The sequence below is a fragment of the Labrus bergylta genome, chromosome 7, assembly GCF_963930695.1.
Source record: "Labrus bergylta chromosome 7, fLabBer1.1, whole genome shotgun sequence".
In the NCBI taxonomy this organism is placed as follows: Eukaryota; Metazoa; Chordata; class Actinopteri; order Labriformes; family Labridae; genus Labrus; species Labrus bergylta.
Window position 1 is genome coordinate 30,063,339 of NC_089201.1, and position 17,265 is coordinate 30,080,603.

Below are 17,265 nucleotides of genomic sequence, written 5' to 3' on the forward strand. Positions count from 1 at the left end.
AGTGTTTTATTTATCTAACCTTTATCATTCTACTTATTATAATTAAATTAATGCTGTTAGGCATGTTTTCACAAAGCTTCAAAACACATTTAAGGATAAACTTCCTGAACCATTAGATTCTAAAAAAATAAGAATTAAGAAGAAAATAAGAGAAAGTAATACTGGATGAAAATTAAAGTTGCACTACTTCTACACATTGAGGTCAACATAGACAACATGTGAAAACTCATGTAGGCCCACAAATTATTTAGTGGCTGAGCTTCCCAAAGGCTGAGGAAACATCAGAATAAACTCTCAAATGTCATTTTACAGAAAGGTCCGTGATCATAACTGAAGTATTGAGAATGAAAGAAATGGGCTTTCCACATGTCATAAAAGCTCATTTAATGTAAAATGGGACGAATGTGTTGAGATATTCAACTTCTAGTGACTAAAATCTGAATATCTCATATTCTGATGTCACTCTTTAACTTTGTCTATTAAAACTTGGAAGACCAAAATCCTTCTTTCAGTTTCAATGAAAAGTAGAGGAGAAAATAAGATTTTTTTTTTATTCTGGAAGAATCCCAACAAGTGTTATACATTAAAGTCTTTATATGTGATTTTTCACACTTAAATGTAGAAATCAAGTATCTCCTCTGAAAATAACTCTGTGAGTCATGACTGTCTACAATGGGTGTAACACCCGAGTCCCACTGTCTGTGATGCTTTCAGAGTTTTCAGAGTCCTATCTTCACTTTGTTTACATCGCCGGGACAGCCGGCTGACTCCTCCCCTCGTGTATAAAAGTTGTTTAATTGAGGGACTAGAGAAAAGAAGAATAACATACTGTACTCACTGCTTAACTGTGTTTCTAGATCACGCTCATTTCAGGTAAATTTACATGCAGTGTGAAGATACCAGCATAATAAAGATCGCTAGCATTAGCATGCTAACACAACAATGCAGCGCGAGTTGTTTTGGTTTCATGCTGGAGCTCAAGGGCGACATCTGCTGGATCAAAACAATCGCATCTAAAGCCTTTAAGTATTGTGATGATATCATATCGTGGGGGTCTCTGATGAATCCCACCCCTACTGATTTTAACACACTTACATAAACAAAAACTGAAGGCATTCCCAGTCTAACAACTAATATCATCCAACGAGAAAGAAAATCAGTGTTTGTTAAATACATTTGAATCCACACAAGAAATGAAGACGTGAAGATCAAAAATGTTATTTTGTATTTTTATTGAATCAGACAAACATTTCTCTTTTTGTCGGCAAAACGCTGACTTCATTAAATAAATAAAATAATCTAGATCACATGTAAATCAGCCTCCTGCTGTATGTGATCTGGTAAACCATGTTGCCTGAGAGACATTTTGGGATTTTGCTTTAATAAATTCAGTGTCCAAACATAAAAAATGTGCAGCATTCTTTCTGACCTGGACTGCCTCATGCTATAAAATCTTTGCATTCAAACTCGTACTCTTTGAGTTATTAATCACATTCTCCATGCAAACAAGAGGTTTGCACCTACATGCACCGTCCTCTCTGAGTTTATAACGAGCAGATGAGTGCACAGCTCCAGTCCCTTCAGATAGATGACATCTTGTTTCAGTCAGGGCAGAACTTTTCACAATAAGGCTTTTCATTTAACATTCAATCACTGGTGTCACATGTCCACTTTATGCATCACCATCTTTTAAGATCAAGCTGAATATCTTCACAGTACATGGAGCAGTCCTCACGGTCACAGCAGGATGAAAATCCTTTTTCTCCTGCAGCGTCTTCAGCCGCTTTCTGGAAGATTTACAACTGAGAGAAAAAAAAAACATCTCAAGCATTGAGGGGTTTAACTGCCGGGATTAGGGCACCTTTTGAAGATATCCCAGGTTGTATCCTTTCCACCTCACCTGGGTCTTCTCAGTATGGGGGATGCAGTGTTTTAACTACAAGGTCCTCCTGCTACTTCTCACTTCCTTCCAGGTCTGTGGAGCCGGCTATCCTGTATTTGTAACATCACTTTGACAGTTTTTAAGTTATGACGCTGGTTCTCACATTAGCTAAATGTATAAAATATCTTCTTATGCTACTGCTAACAAGAGCATGATCTTTAAATCCAACATGGCTGACAATCGTTAAGTGAGGACTGGAGCTTGCAGTACATCCATTCATTCGGGTCTTCAAAGGCATGCTGAGGTGTGCAGCACAAATCTCTTCACCTCTCATGCCACACGGGTCAATCAGACAACAGTCTCTTGAAAATGTTTGGCAGTGGGTTTGGTTTTTAAGAAATTTCACCTGGAATAGATCTTCAGAAAAGCAGGTCAAGTTGTCACAAAAGGAAGGGCACTGTGGAGCTTTTTAAAGGAGAATAGTCTTGGGCAAATGAAAAGAAAACGTTTTCTTTCTGGCAGGAAGAAAACATGAAGAGGCCGCCCGTTTCATACCCTCGATGGATTCTCCCTGCACGACCGCAAAACTATTTCTCATCAGTTGTCGTGTAATCGTAGTGTAAGAAACTGGAAATCAGGGTGTGAGAATAAATAAATTAGTTCTGAGTGGCAACTTGATCTCGGTAACGCTTGGAGAGTGTGGGAGTGTAAACTCAGCATCGACAATGATGTCAACAGATCTAAACGGACGAGGAAAGTGACAGGTCGGTGGCTTTGGCAGGGTTAATGTGAGAAAACTAAAGCTGTGCATTGTTTTCCAGTGGGAGGTTTACGTCAGGACGCGAGCCACCTGGGCCTGGATCTCCCCGTCGGGGTGCGAGAGCAGCTGGACCAGTCTGCTGTGGAGCTGGGAGGACTCGTCTAACATGACCCTGAAGAGGCAATCCTGCTTCCGCCTCAGTTCATTGGCCACCTGGGCGGAGGGCCTCCAGGCTTTTAAGTTTCCTGCAAACGTCAGAAGTCGCAGGAGCACGGCAAAGGCTGTCCGAGCATCGAACAGCAGCACGACAGAGGCTGGTGCCTGGAGCAACAAAAAAAACAAGAAAAGCATCAACATGAGGCCACTCGAGCTGGAAAACAAGCAGCCTCTAAACACAGAAGTGTTACCTAACTCGCTGAGTAATTCATCAAAACATGCAAACTACACCTGCTGGGTGAACTGACATGAGGATGATTTTTCTTTTTCTTACCTGAGCTTGAACGATGTCATCCATCATGTCTGGATTAGAGGACAGATTCACAAGAACTTTTAACGCCTGAATCTGAAACACAAATATTAAAAAGTGATTAATAAAGTCACACAGAAGTTCACATCTATACTGCTCTAAACTATCTGACATATCAGAATCAGAATCAGAATCAGAATCAGAATCAGAATCTGGGTTTATTGCCAAGTACATTTACACATACAAGGAATTTGACTTGGTGTATTGGTGCTAAACAATTAACAAGGAAATAAAACAGAACTAGCAACAACTTAAATAATACAGAATAAGAAGATATTACAAAATATAAAATAGAATTTAAAAATGTAAAACATTTAAAATAATAATACTAACCTGTAATGCCTCGTTGCTAACAACAAGAAGAGACAGTAAAAGTGTGATGGAATCCTTCAGCAGATGTTGATGTTTTTCTGTGACTGAAAGGTTCGTCATCAGCCTGAGAGCTCCGAGCTGAAGGTCAGAATTCACCGGGGACATCTCAATCAGCTCCAGCACTTGTGGCACATAAACCTGTAAGACATAGTTCATTGAGTTTCAAACCAAAATATCAAACTCAAGAACTTATCGCATGCTATTTGCAGAACAGTGTACAGAAGCATACCTTTATTTGTTCCTGGTTCTGGATGTTCATACACAGATTATTTAAAGCATTCAGAGTCTGCACTCTAACCTCTGCAGCAGAGTCAGAGAGGAAGCCAGCTATGATGTGAATCCCTTCATACTCTCGGATGAGATTCTAGATTGTCAGCAAAAGAGAGGAAAATTATAACAATCTCAAAAGCAGACACAACTTCATATTTAAATTCTTTCTATTTAACAAAGAACAGAACAGAGTTGTTCTTACTGTTTTCCTGTACCTGATTCACAGTGAAGGCAGCAGCATTTCCTAAAGTTACGAGGATCCGACATCTGTCCGACGGCTTGGTGTTGGTCTGCAGACACGACAGCAGCATCTTCAAGTGCTGCGGGTCCAGGTTGTCAGGTGACTGGTGGATGATGTCACCTGTGTAACAGTATAAGCAGATCAAACAAACTTTAAATATTGTGTTTGCAAGTTTAAATAAGTCTCAGCGCTCCCCCGAACATTTCTGTTTCTTGCCAAATATCCACTCTGATCCTGTATTTGATCATGTCTATAAACCCCTCTATTTCAGTCCTGCTCAGAACAGGCTGTTTCTGTGTCTGTACCTTTAAATATGTAAATGAGCTGTCTGATCACGCCCCCTCTCTGGAAGGGCTCGGGTGTCTCAGTCTTTCTCTCTCCATGTCCTATTGTTTACGGTGAGAAGGCAGACTCAGAGGGCAGAACAAACACCTAGCTGTGGGAGTGTCACCCACCTGGGGGAGGGGCTACTGCCCTTTGTGATGTCATGAAGGGAAAATCTCCAAACGGCCTGTTTGAGCACACATTTTCTGAAAAGTGGAGCAGGCAGAAGACGGAGAGGATGGACTTTTCTCATTATTGATGGATTTGTAAACAGACTAGGGACGAATATTAGTATTCATAAAACATGGTAAAGTGTATTTTTGCACAACATGTGACCTTTAACTGAGTTGATCTGGTTCTATTATAGCTAGAAATCTCCATGGCCTTGATCCATATATTTCTTGCCATTCAGCATCGTCAATAGAGATTCCCAAATCTCCCTCAAGGTTGCTTAGTGACCTGGGGAGGTTAAGGAGGGATTCAGATTAAGGGAGTTGTAAAATACACTAATGCGTTTCTTAGACATCCTTAAACACGGGACATGTTTCTAAATGTGAGATGACATTACTGCTAATCAGTGAAGTGTCTAATGAAATGTCCGATTTGGAAATATCGAAGGCTTATATTGCTTCAGTAGTTGCTGAAATGACAAAAAAAGTGTGACCAGTAAATAATTCCCCCCATCTTTGTTACCAGCTGGCTAAACCACGATTTAAAGCCCCGATCAAGAGAGAGTGATGGAATTAGACCAGAGGACCTGGAGTGAAGGTTAGTCACTAAAAATAAATTCCACAATGGGGCACCTGGATTAAAGGCTTTATATGTGATTTTTTTTGATCCAGCAGGTGTCGCCCTTGAGCACCAGCATGAAACCAAAACAACTCACGCTGCATTGTTGTGTTAGCATGCTAATGCTAGCGATCTTTATTATGCTGGTATCTTCACACTGCATGTAAATTTACCTGAAATGAGCGTGATCTAGAAACACAGTTAAGCAGTGAGTACAGTATGTTATTCTTCTTTTCTCTAGTCCCTCAATTAAACAACTTTTATACACGAGGGGAGGAGTCAGCCGGCCGTTCTGGCGATGTAAACAAAGTGAAGATAGGACTCTGAAAACTCTGAAAACATCACAGACAGTGGGACTCGGGTGTTACACCCATTGTAGACAGTCATGACTCACAGAGTTATTTTCAGAGGATAGACTTGATTTATATTATATTTAAGTGTGAAAAATCACATAAAGACTTTAAGTGGCTTCAGTATCTAGCCAAATCGAAAGCGGGCTCACATTTTAACTCCAGTCTGTCATAACACAGAGATGGGCGGCCAACTGGTACAGGTCTCAAATTAGGTACATCTAAACCCCCCATCTGAGACACACAGTTGGGGTTTTGCCAGTTTCAGTCTTGCTCCAAATAAAAGAACTCAGCCAGACCTCAAGCATAATAATCTTGTTTGATAACAAAAAATAGGAATCACATGCAGTAGATAAGAGTATTCTGGGAGGGAGCGGTGGTGGTTCTAGACCACTTTTACTGAAGGGGCCAAACTGGGGCCAGTTGTTTTGTCAGAGGGGAACATTAAACCAGGTGAAAAATAGACAAAGATGATCGCTTTAAATATATATATATATATATATATATATTTATTACGCCAAATACCGTAATAGCACACATCATTAAATACCATGATTTATATTTGTTTCAGTAACAGAATTGAAAACTAGATTGTGAGTCAAATACTGTTTGTGTTATTAGGGGGGTTCTTCCTTTTGGAGGAATGGCCACAGGGGGGTCCAAGATCCATGTTACAGGGGCACTGGCCCCTGTTGGCCCCTGCCTAGAACCGCCCATTGAAGGAAGTTTATCTTAATGAGAGCAATCCTGCACAGAGGCAAAGGGGGCCCAGGGGTCCAAATCTGCTTTTCATCGCTTCTAATAGGGGGGGGGGGATTTGTCCTAAACATCTCCCCATCTGCAGGTGTAAAAAGAGTATCCATATAGTTTGACAACCCTATGACAAAAGCTCTCCATGCTCTGTAAGAGATGTGAACATGTGGATATGGCCAACTTTAGATAGATAGATAGATAGATAGATAGATAGATACTTTATTGATCCCGAGGGAAATTCAAAGCATCCAGTAGCAGGTTACAAAGACATGACATGAAACGTTTGTTACAAATTAACCACAAAACCAACGCCCCCGTCCCATACATATATATTAACCTGAATAAAAGATTTAAAGAACACCTCTAATCCAGGGATGGGCAACTTTGGTCACAGCAAGGGGCCACATTCATTTAATTCTCACTGCCAGGGGGCCAAATTGTAGGATACAAAAAACGATTACAGTCAATTATGTCTCAAATTTAACTCAACATAAACCAGTGATCAAATATTATTATGGACATATTTCTGCTTTTCATGATTTCATGGCAGATTTCATCATGTTTACAATTAATTGATGTGTAAAAAATTAAGCTGAGGGGCCACGCTGAGGGTTGATGGGGGCCGCATGTGGCCCCCAGTTGCCCACCCCTGCCCCAGACGAATCAAAACTTAAAACTGTGCAATTAAAAATAGACTTATACAAGAAATGTACCTAATCTCTGCAGGGATAAAAATATATGTGACATTTAAACAAGAACCTAAAAACAGTTGAGGGAGAAAAAAAATCTGTAATTAGACCTTTAAAAAGTATTCATACACTATAATTAGAAATAAATTATCCTGAGATATTAGTTTTAGTGAATCACATTAATGTAACATCAAGGTAAAGATGCATTATAGACGGTGTGAGCTCCATTGTTCCTACCTGATGCTACATCCGCAGGTCGGGGGCAGACGACGTCCAGTCCGGACACTTTGGCCAGCAGGCTGCCCGGCTTCGGGGTCAGGTCACCGGGGGAACTGCTCCACACACCGGGACTGTCACTGGGGACACTTTTCTTGTTCCTCTTGATGCTTACCTCGCTGATAAGTTTGTAAATCCCATAGGAAGCTCCAGCTCCGGCAACTAACCCGAGCAACGCTCTCATGTTGCCGATCCTCGGAGTGACACTTCCATCGCCCATGCTGCTGCAGCCTCGTTAGCTAAGCCCTGCTAACGCTAAGCTAACAAGCTAACCGCTTAACAACAGATGATGATTTCAGTCAAATCGTGTTACAGCAACAGCTAGCGGACCTGCTGGAGAAAGTAAACTAGCAGTGAAGACAGCCAATAGACAACACTACACAGCCCGAGCAGAGCAATTTTGGTGAACTCATTGTTGTGGGAACTGGAGAAGTTTGACAACAAGCCACAGTTGTCAACAGTGATGTTACTCTGCGGTGTGTTCCGGGCTGCTCGGGTTGCCAGGTTGGACCGGAAAAAGTAACTCAGATAAATAAAACAGCCTCCTCACAAATGTAACACTAAATACTAAGCAGGCCTCCAGCTCAAACACAACAACACTGCAAGAAGCCTACACAACACAAATACATTATACCAGAGATAACAGATTAGATCACAGAAATATAATAAATTACTCATCATGACTGCCCCACAACTCTGTTTTTGCACATTTACATTTAATCTTTCATATTTAAGACTAGTAATGCTTAGTTAAATCCTGGTTGTATATATTCCCATTCTTAGTTTTGATATTTTTAGTGCTTATTTACTTTCTATTTAATATTATATTGTGTTTAAATTTGCTAATATTGTGTTTTTTACTCATATTGTGTGTTTGGACAACCTGCTGCTGTAACGCCACAATTTCCCAGTTTGGGATCAATAAAGTAATTCTATTCTATTCTATTATTCTATTCTATTCTTACAAGGTTTAAACATTTGTTCATTGCATATTTGAACTAACTTTGATTATATTCCTCTTATTTATATATTCTTTGATGAGTGTCCATGGTCCATCTAGGTCATCATTATAAAGCCCCTGCAGGGCTCGAGGGGTGTCAGCCCTATGTTCCCATATTTCTAAGATTTTTCTCAAAATTAGGGTTAGGGTTGGGAGAAAGGGTGATAAAATCTGATACAAATTTATGAAAAAGGAAATGTGGGAACATGGGCACACTCCCGGCTGAGGCTGCAGGGGCTTTATAAGGCATTTCATTGTAAATGTAGTAAAACAATATAATTTCCAATGAACCAATAGACCTATTAAAAACATATTTTACATAATTCTACAAACTTCTTTTCTGAATAAGCTTTGACAAATTTTCCATCATAGCTGTGACAGAAAAATTACTGAAATATGCCGACCTGGCAACACTACAGGTAGGCAAAACCTTAAAGTGGGTGATTGCACCAAAGCTTTTGTCACACAATATCAGCTCTCAGTAAATGAATACTTCAAACATTTTAGTAACTATAAAATGTGGGGTTCCAAAAGTGGCCAAAATAGTTCATGTATTTATTGTTTGTCTATTAAACTCCTGACTTTAGGGGCGTAATTAGGAAATTCTGGACCCTATGATGTAACTGTTACCCCCACATTTACACAAAGCCCAAGCCGACCTTTTTTTTGTTTTAGCTCTGGCCAAAGCAAACCCCAAAACAATTAATCCTTTACATTTGACATCACAAACGGAACTGCCCACCTGACTGGCAAGAATGCTTCCTACCGCTGCACAACACAGAAGAAGCCTGGGGTATACCTCTGCTTTGAATGTTCTGTAGCTATGCCATACGCCTACATGCATGTGCCAAATCTGGACACTTTAATTTTACTACAAATCTGGACACTTTAATTTTACTACAAACCTATATGTGTAGATTCACAGATTAGTGACACAAAGGGCAAAGGTGCCTTCCTGAGCAGCTTGCCTTTGCGTCATTGAAGTAGATCATAACAGTGCTACTTCCAGCCTGTACCCTCTATTTGTGTTTGCTTCTTTTAATCATAGACTATAAATATTAATGGCCTGAGTGACATCACCTATCTGTTACGGCAGGGGGCTCTGGAGGCTCATGGGCAGCAGCTGCCTTGCTGGAAAATCTGTCTCAGCCTAACTTTCAGTCAATTTAATGACAGGCTGAGAGCTGGAGCTGAGGCAGGTTTTAAGCCTCCTGATGAACAGCGTCACCACGTCCACCTGTCCACCTGTCCACCTGTCCGTCAGGGCAGCCTCCTGCCTAACTATTCTAACTCGCATCGGTCATAAAATCAAAACGAATGCATTATTGAAAAAAATCACCCCTCTTCAGTGTTTGCCCATGAAGACAATCATTAATCAAACTAATATCGTTTTTGTACCAGGCCGTAGACATGTTAAAATGTTTGAATGGGGTGTGTGTGTGACTTCTACGGAAGAGGATTAGGGCCACTGAAAAAAAAAAAAAGGTTCTGATCAGAACCAAATTTTTTTTTCAGTGGCCCTAATCCTCTTCCGTAGACTTTCGGGGCTCTTGGAGCCAGACACATTTTTCAACATTAGAGGTTGCTGCCTGGTTTTAATAAGGGCTTTGTATTATTGGCATTTTCACCATAGGCAAATGAAAATGGACACTTGCAGTGTCTACAAAACGTTGATTATACTGGTGTGTCCTGTCTTGCTATACTGCAGAATTTGGAAAATAGCTGATACCGGAAATGTTGTAAATGCAGGAAAAACGATGCTACACGCGGTCACAGGGCTTGCGGTTCGGTTGAATCAACGAGTTATGGGAAAAAGAAAGAAAAAAAAAAGCCAATGCTGAAGTGACACATCCTGCAGTTCGTCTAATTTGTCAGCTTGAAGCTATCTGCAGAAGCTCCGGAAGTCACATACACACCACATTCAAAAAAGCTCACTGGGGGACGGAGCTACAGTTAGTTTACAGCAGAAATTAACATGTTTTAAGCCTGGTTCAAAAGACAAGTGACATCACGCCATTCAGGCTTTTATTATTATTAAAAATCAGAATCTAACATCATCTCAGTGTCAGGTTTTGACATCAGCCCCACGTTAGAATCTGACATCAACCTGTTGCCAGCTCAACAGCTTTTTTTCTTATGTCAGCCAAAGTCAGATATTAATATCTGCTAAATGTTGGGCTCTGATGTTAGATTAACGTAAGGTTTTGGTGTCAGCCCAATACTGGGATCTGATGTCAGCCCAACATCAGGTTTTGCCATCAACCCAATGTCGGATTTTCACGTCAGCTCAATTTTGTAATGAGTCAGATTGTGACATCAGCTCAGTGTCAGGTTTGACATCAGCAAAATGTGGGAACCTGAAGTCAGTACGACGTCATTTTTGTTGTCAGTCTAACCATCAGGATCTGATGTCAGCTCAACTTCAGGTTTTCAGATCATCTTTGACACAATTGAGTGTAATTGTTTATGCACTAAGCTATTGGTTTAGCCATCCTAAGGGGACTGTTAGAGTAAAATGTATTGTAATATATTGCAACGAGAACTATAAAGTAGATTTTCAATATAATCTGCATCTGTCTTGTTTTTTTTTAAGAATTATAACATTTTACACATCAATACATTTTTAGGAAAATATTGAGAAGCACACATTTTATTATAGCTGTACTAAAATAGACTGCTTTCTATAACTTGTCTCTAATTTACAAAAGTACAGTTTATTTTAAAATGTAATTTACAAATTCAGCCATACAGTTGAATAAACTGATAAGTAATACTAATATCCCCTATAAGAAATGTTCTTCAGGTCATCTTTTATAGTCTACATGTATTTTTATATTGACATTAATGACTCACCAGATATCCCCTAATCAGATTTAGCCACACTTGTCTTGACCCTTAATCTGGAACAGTCCTCAAAGTGGGCGTCCCGGTTTCAGCTCCAACCCTTAACACTTTGCTGCATGCAATTCCCCACTCTCTCCTCATCCCAGTTACAGACTCTATCCACTGTCCTCTTTCTACAGTAAATCATAAAAGTCCCCAAAAAACCTGAAAGACTCAATTTAAAGTATCGCCTTAAAAAAAAAAAGAAACTACCATTTTTGGTATTTTTTTTAACCAGAGTTTTAAAATTGCACTATTTCACTAATAACACGTGTCACAGCATTGATTTTGAATTCTACACAAAGAATACAAATTTGCTGCTTGTAGTTGTCCTTCGTGAAATACAATTTATTTTCTGCTTTTTTATCTATAATCATTTTTCAAATTGGTTATAAATTAAACTTAACAGGCAAAATCTGACAAAGGCTTGAACAAGCCAGATACAAAATACTAGTTTCCTTCCTGACTTTCCCAATCACATGCCACTCTTCAGACTGGTAGTAGAGTAGACCAACTAGTTTTGTCCTTCCTCAAGACGAACACATGATGGCTCTCTTTCTCAAGTTTTCTAAGTTTAGAGCGCGACCGTCCTGAAGGTCTAAATGTAAAGGAGCAAAGATTCAAAAACTCTGGAGAAAAGTCTAACATGTCGTCCACTTCCATTAGTGACTCTGAAATATAAGTCAATGTAAGCTTGTTTATTAAAAAACAAAAAACAAACTAGAAATTGTTCATAGTATATTACCACTTTGGGTTTGTTGTTGCATCATGATCTCTAACTGTACTCGGATATTAAAGCTAGTTTACTCCTCTTTTAGCATCACCAAAAGAATTAGGCTTTAGAACGATAAGAAAACATGATCTCTATCAACTTAGGTTTTGGCCCTTTTTTGGTTAAAATATATTGTTTTCGTTTCAGTTGAAGAAGAGAGTTTAAAAATGTTTAACAGTCATCTTACTGCATTGTCAAATCTGCAGAGAGGCTTAAAGGCTTTATATGTGATTTTTTTGATCCAGCAGATGTCGCCCTTGAGCACCAGCATGAAACCAAAACAACTCGCGCTGCATTGTTGTGCTAGCATGCTAATGCTAACGATCTTTATTATGCTGGTATCTTCACACTGCATGTAAATTTACCTGAAATGAGCGTGATCTAGAAACACAGTTAAGCAGTGAGTACAGTATGTTATTCTTCTTTTCTCTAGTCCCTCAATTAAACAACTTTTATACACGAGGGGAGGAGTCAGCCGGCTGTCCCGGCGATGTAAACAAAGTGAAGATAGGACTCTGAAAACTCTGAAAACATCACAGACAGTGGGACTCGAGTGTTACACCCATTGTAGACAGTCATGACTCACAGAGTTATTTTCAGAGGATATACTTGATTTATACTTTAAAACAGTACACGTTTTTGCATGTATTACATTTGCTACTGATAGAATTCTCCACTTCATCAACTTGTGTGACTGATGACTCAGTCTCTCTGGACACGTGGGTTGGCCTTATTTTATTTGTGTGGGCTGCTGCAACAACATGCTCCAGTCAGAGCGCTGCGGTCAACACACATGCTCTTGGATGTTCTCAGTTGCAGCCTTATTACAACCAGCCTTCACGTTGGCGACTCCAAATCTGTTAGTCAGTCTACCCGTTAACATCAGAACTGCTCAATCCATTGAAAACGTTAAAGCCTTACCTAAGACCACCTCTTTGGCAACCTCGCATTGGCTTTTAGTTTTAAGTCAAGCTGGACATTCTGATATTTTATTATGCTTCTATTTGTTCTTTGTTTTTTTATTGTTGAGGTCAAAATGCTCCAGCAACACTTGTAGCAAGAAGATCAACTTTATTAACAATTTAGACCGATGCGTTCCGGCTCGTGGCCTTCATCAAGGTCATCAAGAAACAGATTAACAAACATCATTTAAATAGGGTAGGTACACAATTGAAGGAAAAGTAAAAACATTCAAAAAGGTTGGGACAATCAGCCAATAGGTCACATGCAAGGTGGGCTGGTTTGTTGGCCAGGTAACATGGAGGTGAGGGGCGTGTCTAACAAAAACAAGGCTGACATCACAACTGGCCAACAGGTAGGGATCAAGGAGATGGTTAAAAGCCTTAAGAGTCATTCAGCCACAAGAGGTGAAGAACACTAAGGAGGCTTTTGTCACAAAACAAATACAACAAGGGATTTAAAAATTAATTAAAAGAATCTTACAGTATGTTTAAAAATGTATATACTAAACAATGTAAAATATTTGAAGAGCATAAAACCATAAAAACATTATAAGAACTTGTTGATTGAAAAATCCTCATCCCACCTGGAAATAAACTTTTAAAATAAAAAAATCCCAAATTCTTCTCCTTTTTTCCTGATAACATTAATATTACCACCTCTTCGGTTAGGTTTGATGGCTTCTATGCCAAGGAAAAAAAAGAGAGGAGATGGGGCGTTTTGCTTCATTAATTTTTTTTACAGTTGCTTATTGTTCATTATTCACGTTTTTTCTCTAGTATTGTGTTTTAAGCCTGTACTGCATGTTTGTTAACTGACACGTTTGAAAACATTTTGTTTCTTTCCCAGAAAAATTACCTCGGTCTGCAGCAGTGCAGTCATGATGGACACATGAGGGTATGATAAATTAATAAATAGTTTCTTAATGAGGCCCAAGACACTAAGTGAAGCTTCAGATACATTCTCGAAGCTTAACAATTTTCTTAATTGTTATCCTACTTGCAGTTATGAAACATTTAAGAGTCATTGCCATGAGTGTTTGCATCAAATAAAGATTGTCACCTTTGCACAGCGAGATTGACCATATGGCATAATTAAGACAAGACACATACTATTAAAAAATATTTAATGCCTCATCTCATCAGAGCAGATGTGTTGACGACAGGAACTTAAGTTTTCCTCCCAGCTGAGGATAGCAGCAGATCCTATAGGGAACAAAAGATGTGAAGATTTTCAACTTCATCTTTCAGTTGTGTTTAACGTTCAAAACATAAAATACAAACGGCAAAAACCGATCAATCAAAATGAATTGGACAATAGACTGATTTTTCTTCTTTTAAGTACTTTTTTTTCTACAGTCACAATCAAGCTAAATGCTGAGGCACAGCTCAGTGACAAAAATGGAAATGGTCTCTAGATGACCCTTAATTTAGGCAAAAGTGTCATTTAATTTGTATAATGTCATTCACATATAGATAAATTAAAAGACATTTTTGTACATACCTTTTTTTGTCTTTTAAATCGTGTATTCTTGGTTCTTCAGTCCTTCGCCTGCAGTGTTTTTTGTAATCACATCATTCAGCTGATAAGGGTCATAACGAGTCTTTGATCGAGACACTTTGCCCCTTACGTAGCGTTTTTTGGATTTCACAACATATGTGTGTGCAGATGGTGATGACATAATGAGGCCCGTCTGAGGAAGCCTCTTGGTGTCGACACGCTTCCTCCAAAACAGACCGTTTAATGTAGGAGCAGGGAATCCGGGTTTGGGGTGCTGGAAGGCCGTGTTACCAGGTTCTCCGTTTACATCAGCTGGACGCCTCCATTCATTGGTTGGTTGAATGAAGGTCTGCAGACGGCCAGCATAGCCATCAAGTCTTTGACCCTGTGAGGCAGAAAATAGATCCAGGGGTCTAATGGCGCCAAACCTGTGAGATCTTTTTTCAGAAATTATATTTTTGATATCATTGTTCTTCCTCTTGAATTCATTGCCAACTAATCTTAAAAGGGCCAGTGCAGAACTAGGGGAGTTGAAGGTTGCATAACCAGCTCCAAATTGAGATAAAACCCCACTCTGGCTGGATTCCAAGCTGTTAGAAAAGGGAAGGAGGGTATCTTCTGTTATTTGTTTTGATTCCTGAATGGCAGATATTAGATTCTGCTCAGAGGGATTTGATTTCTCTTCATCTTTTACTTGTGAAGCGTGGACAGAAGGATGAGTAACGCCGACTCCCTGCTCTTTGAGATAGCCGTCGTGTAAAGAGCTTGAAGGTTTCATAGTGATGTCATTTGGGCTGCTTGTTTGAATCTGTGATGAAGGGTTTTCTGAACTGGAAGAAACAGATCCAACAGATGCAGGCTGGTGCACAGGCGGGTTGTCATTTACATGGTTTGATTCCAGATATGCTGGTATTGTTGGGGCTGGTCTCTCCCTTTGTTTTGGAACATAATCTGGGCTGTGCAGTTGACCTCTTGGTGCACTGACGTATACACTTCTGTTGTAGGAATTCGGAGATTGGGGCTTTGGTGCAGAAAGGAAATCAGCTGGAGTCCACCTGCCTGGTTCTTCACTTTGGAAATCTCCAAGTTTAAAGCCAACAGATTGTTTTTGATAACCTGCAAAATGGTCTTTACTTTGAGGTGTATGATCGGATGTTTGGATATACTTCTCAGAGGTTTGCGGTATTACATTTGTCATCTTGTTGTTATAGTAGTTGAAATCTGGGGCGGGGGCAGAAGAATAATCTTCTCCAAAGAATGAACCAGGAGGAATTTGATCATAGAGCTGGGGGCTTGTTGACTGAACATTGTTATTTTGTGAACGAGGAGCACTAGTATCTCCACTACTGTCAGACAATTCATTATTATTTAAAACATACGGTTTGGCTTCTGACTGATAGAGTTGATGGTAGAGTTGATCCATGCCCACTCCTGAGTTATCATGAGCATTGTTTGTAATAAATCTTGCAGTAGAGTCAACAGGATCGAGGACGGATTGGCTTCGCATTTGGTAGTTTGGACTCATACTGCCTTCTTCAAACTCTGTATTTCTGTTCTTATTCCAGGCTTCATTTTCATCGGCCTCACTGTGAGCGTTGTCTTCTTTTGTGGAGTCAAATCCAGACCCTGTGCGAGGCTCCTCATCTGTATTTCCAGCATTAGCAGCCAACTCGTTTTCCATGATGTCTCGCGCCGTTTGAAAGTGTCTTCTCGAGTCACTTCCAGGTTTGAGGAAGGAGCTTTTCATTTTGTGTACAAACTGTTTAAAATGTCTCATGGTTGGGAAACTGACACCCTCCACATTTTTTTTCTGCTGCATGTGCTCCTTTACTAAAAGATCAAAGGGGTGTCCATAACCAGGATCTTCAAGATCAGAATTCTGCAAAGAGGGAGCAGAGCTTTGTATCATCTCTTCACTGAAGCCAGCAGCAGAGCTAGCGTCCTCGTTGTCATCACGATGGACTGGATCCCTCAGCATCTCATTAATGTGACCGTCAGAGTCATGGTTTGCATTTAAAGAAGCTCCAGAGTTAAACTGGTTTGAGGTTTGGGGATCAAACACACCTGCATGGCTACTGAATGCATCGTCATTGAGCGAAAAGTCCCGTTCATAACTGTAACCTGTCAAGGGAATAAACAGACAGTGTGTAATTCTTTATGGTTGGAAAGTACAAGAAAGAACAAAAAAAAAACAAATCTTGCTTTTTTTTTTTCTTTTTAATACTTAATTGCAGGCTGTTTTACTACATTACCAGTTGTCATATTTCATCACATATTTTGTTCATCCTGGCACATTTTTATATATAATTTTTTTTAAATACAACATGAAATAAAATAAAGATAAAAATCCCAAGAAAAGGTAAGAAGAGAAAAAAGATAATTAAATTAAAATGTAGTATATCTTACCTTTATGAGTAAGGAAACAAATGCAGGCCCAGAACAACACATTGTCAAGCCAAGGAACCCTGAGTAAACAATAAAGTCAGACAAACAAACTCTTGATTAGGTCAAAGGTCATTGTATTTTATTTACCCAAATAGGAGATTCATTCTGTGAAGATGTCTGTTGATAAAATCTACAACCAGCTCAGACAACAACCAGTCATGCTCCGTCTTTTCTTTCTTCACAATGTTTGAGAGCAAGGAAGAAGAAGAAAAGAGAAGTGCACAAAGGGAAAGATACAGCAGATTCTTCTCACACTGACTTTAACGAGGGGATTGAAAACAGATGGTGCTAACCTGATTAGACAATCAGTGGTGGAGCTTTTTATTCAAACTGCTGAATGGTGAGGCTTAAATGGTAAACAAATTAATCAAGAGAGTCCAAATGTGGAAGATGTGAGCTTTGGTTAAGCTTTTGCATTGGAAGGTATAAAGTCAAAATGTTATTCTAACCCCTTTAAACGTTATTGTTAAGCC

At 39.5% G+C, this 17,265-nt stretch overlaps 1 protein-coding gene and 1 long non-coding RNA gene across 2 annotated transcripts; both read right to left on the reverse strand.

The window, feature by feature from the left end:
• Positions 1 to 1,215: 1,215 nt before the first annotated feature.
• Positions 1,216 to 7,735, reverse strand: armc10 (armadillo repeat containing 10). The gene is made up of 6 exons (XM_020655106.3): positions 7,194 to 7,735; positions 4,026 to 4,171; positions 3,770 to 3,904; positions 3,502 to 3,678; positions 3,133 to 3,204; positions 1,216 to 2,963 (listed from the first exon to the last, which is right to left on the reverse strand). Exons 1-6 carry the CDS (start codon positions 7,450 to 7,452, stop codon positions 2,712 to 2,714), a joined length of 1,041 nt encoding a protein of 346 aa, XP_020510762.1. The 5' UTR covers positions 7,453 to 7,735; the 3' UTR covers positions 1,216 to 2,711.
• Positions 7,736 to 13,956: 6,221 nt separating this feature from the next.
• Positions 13,957 to 17,048, reverse strand: LOC109999939 (uncharacterized). Its single transcript, XR_010666713.1, has 4 exons — positions 16,880 to 17,048; positions 16,754 to 16,812; positions 14,351 to 16,468; positions 13,957 to 14,052 (listed from the first exon to the last, which is right to left on the reverse strand). It is a non-coding gene; the product is annotated as an uncharacterized lncRNA (long non-coding RNA).
• Between the last annotated feature and the right edge of the window lie 217 nt (positions 17,049 to 17,265).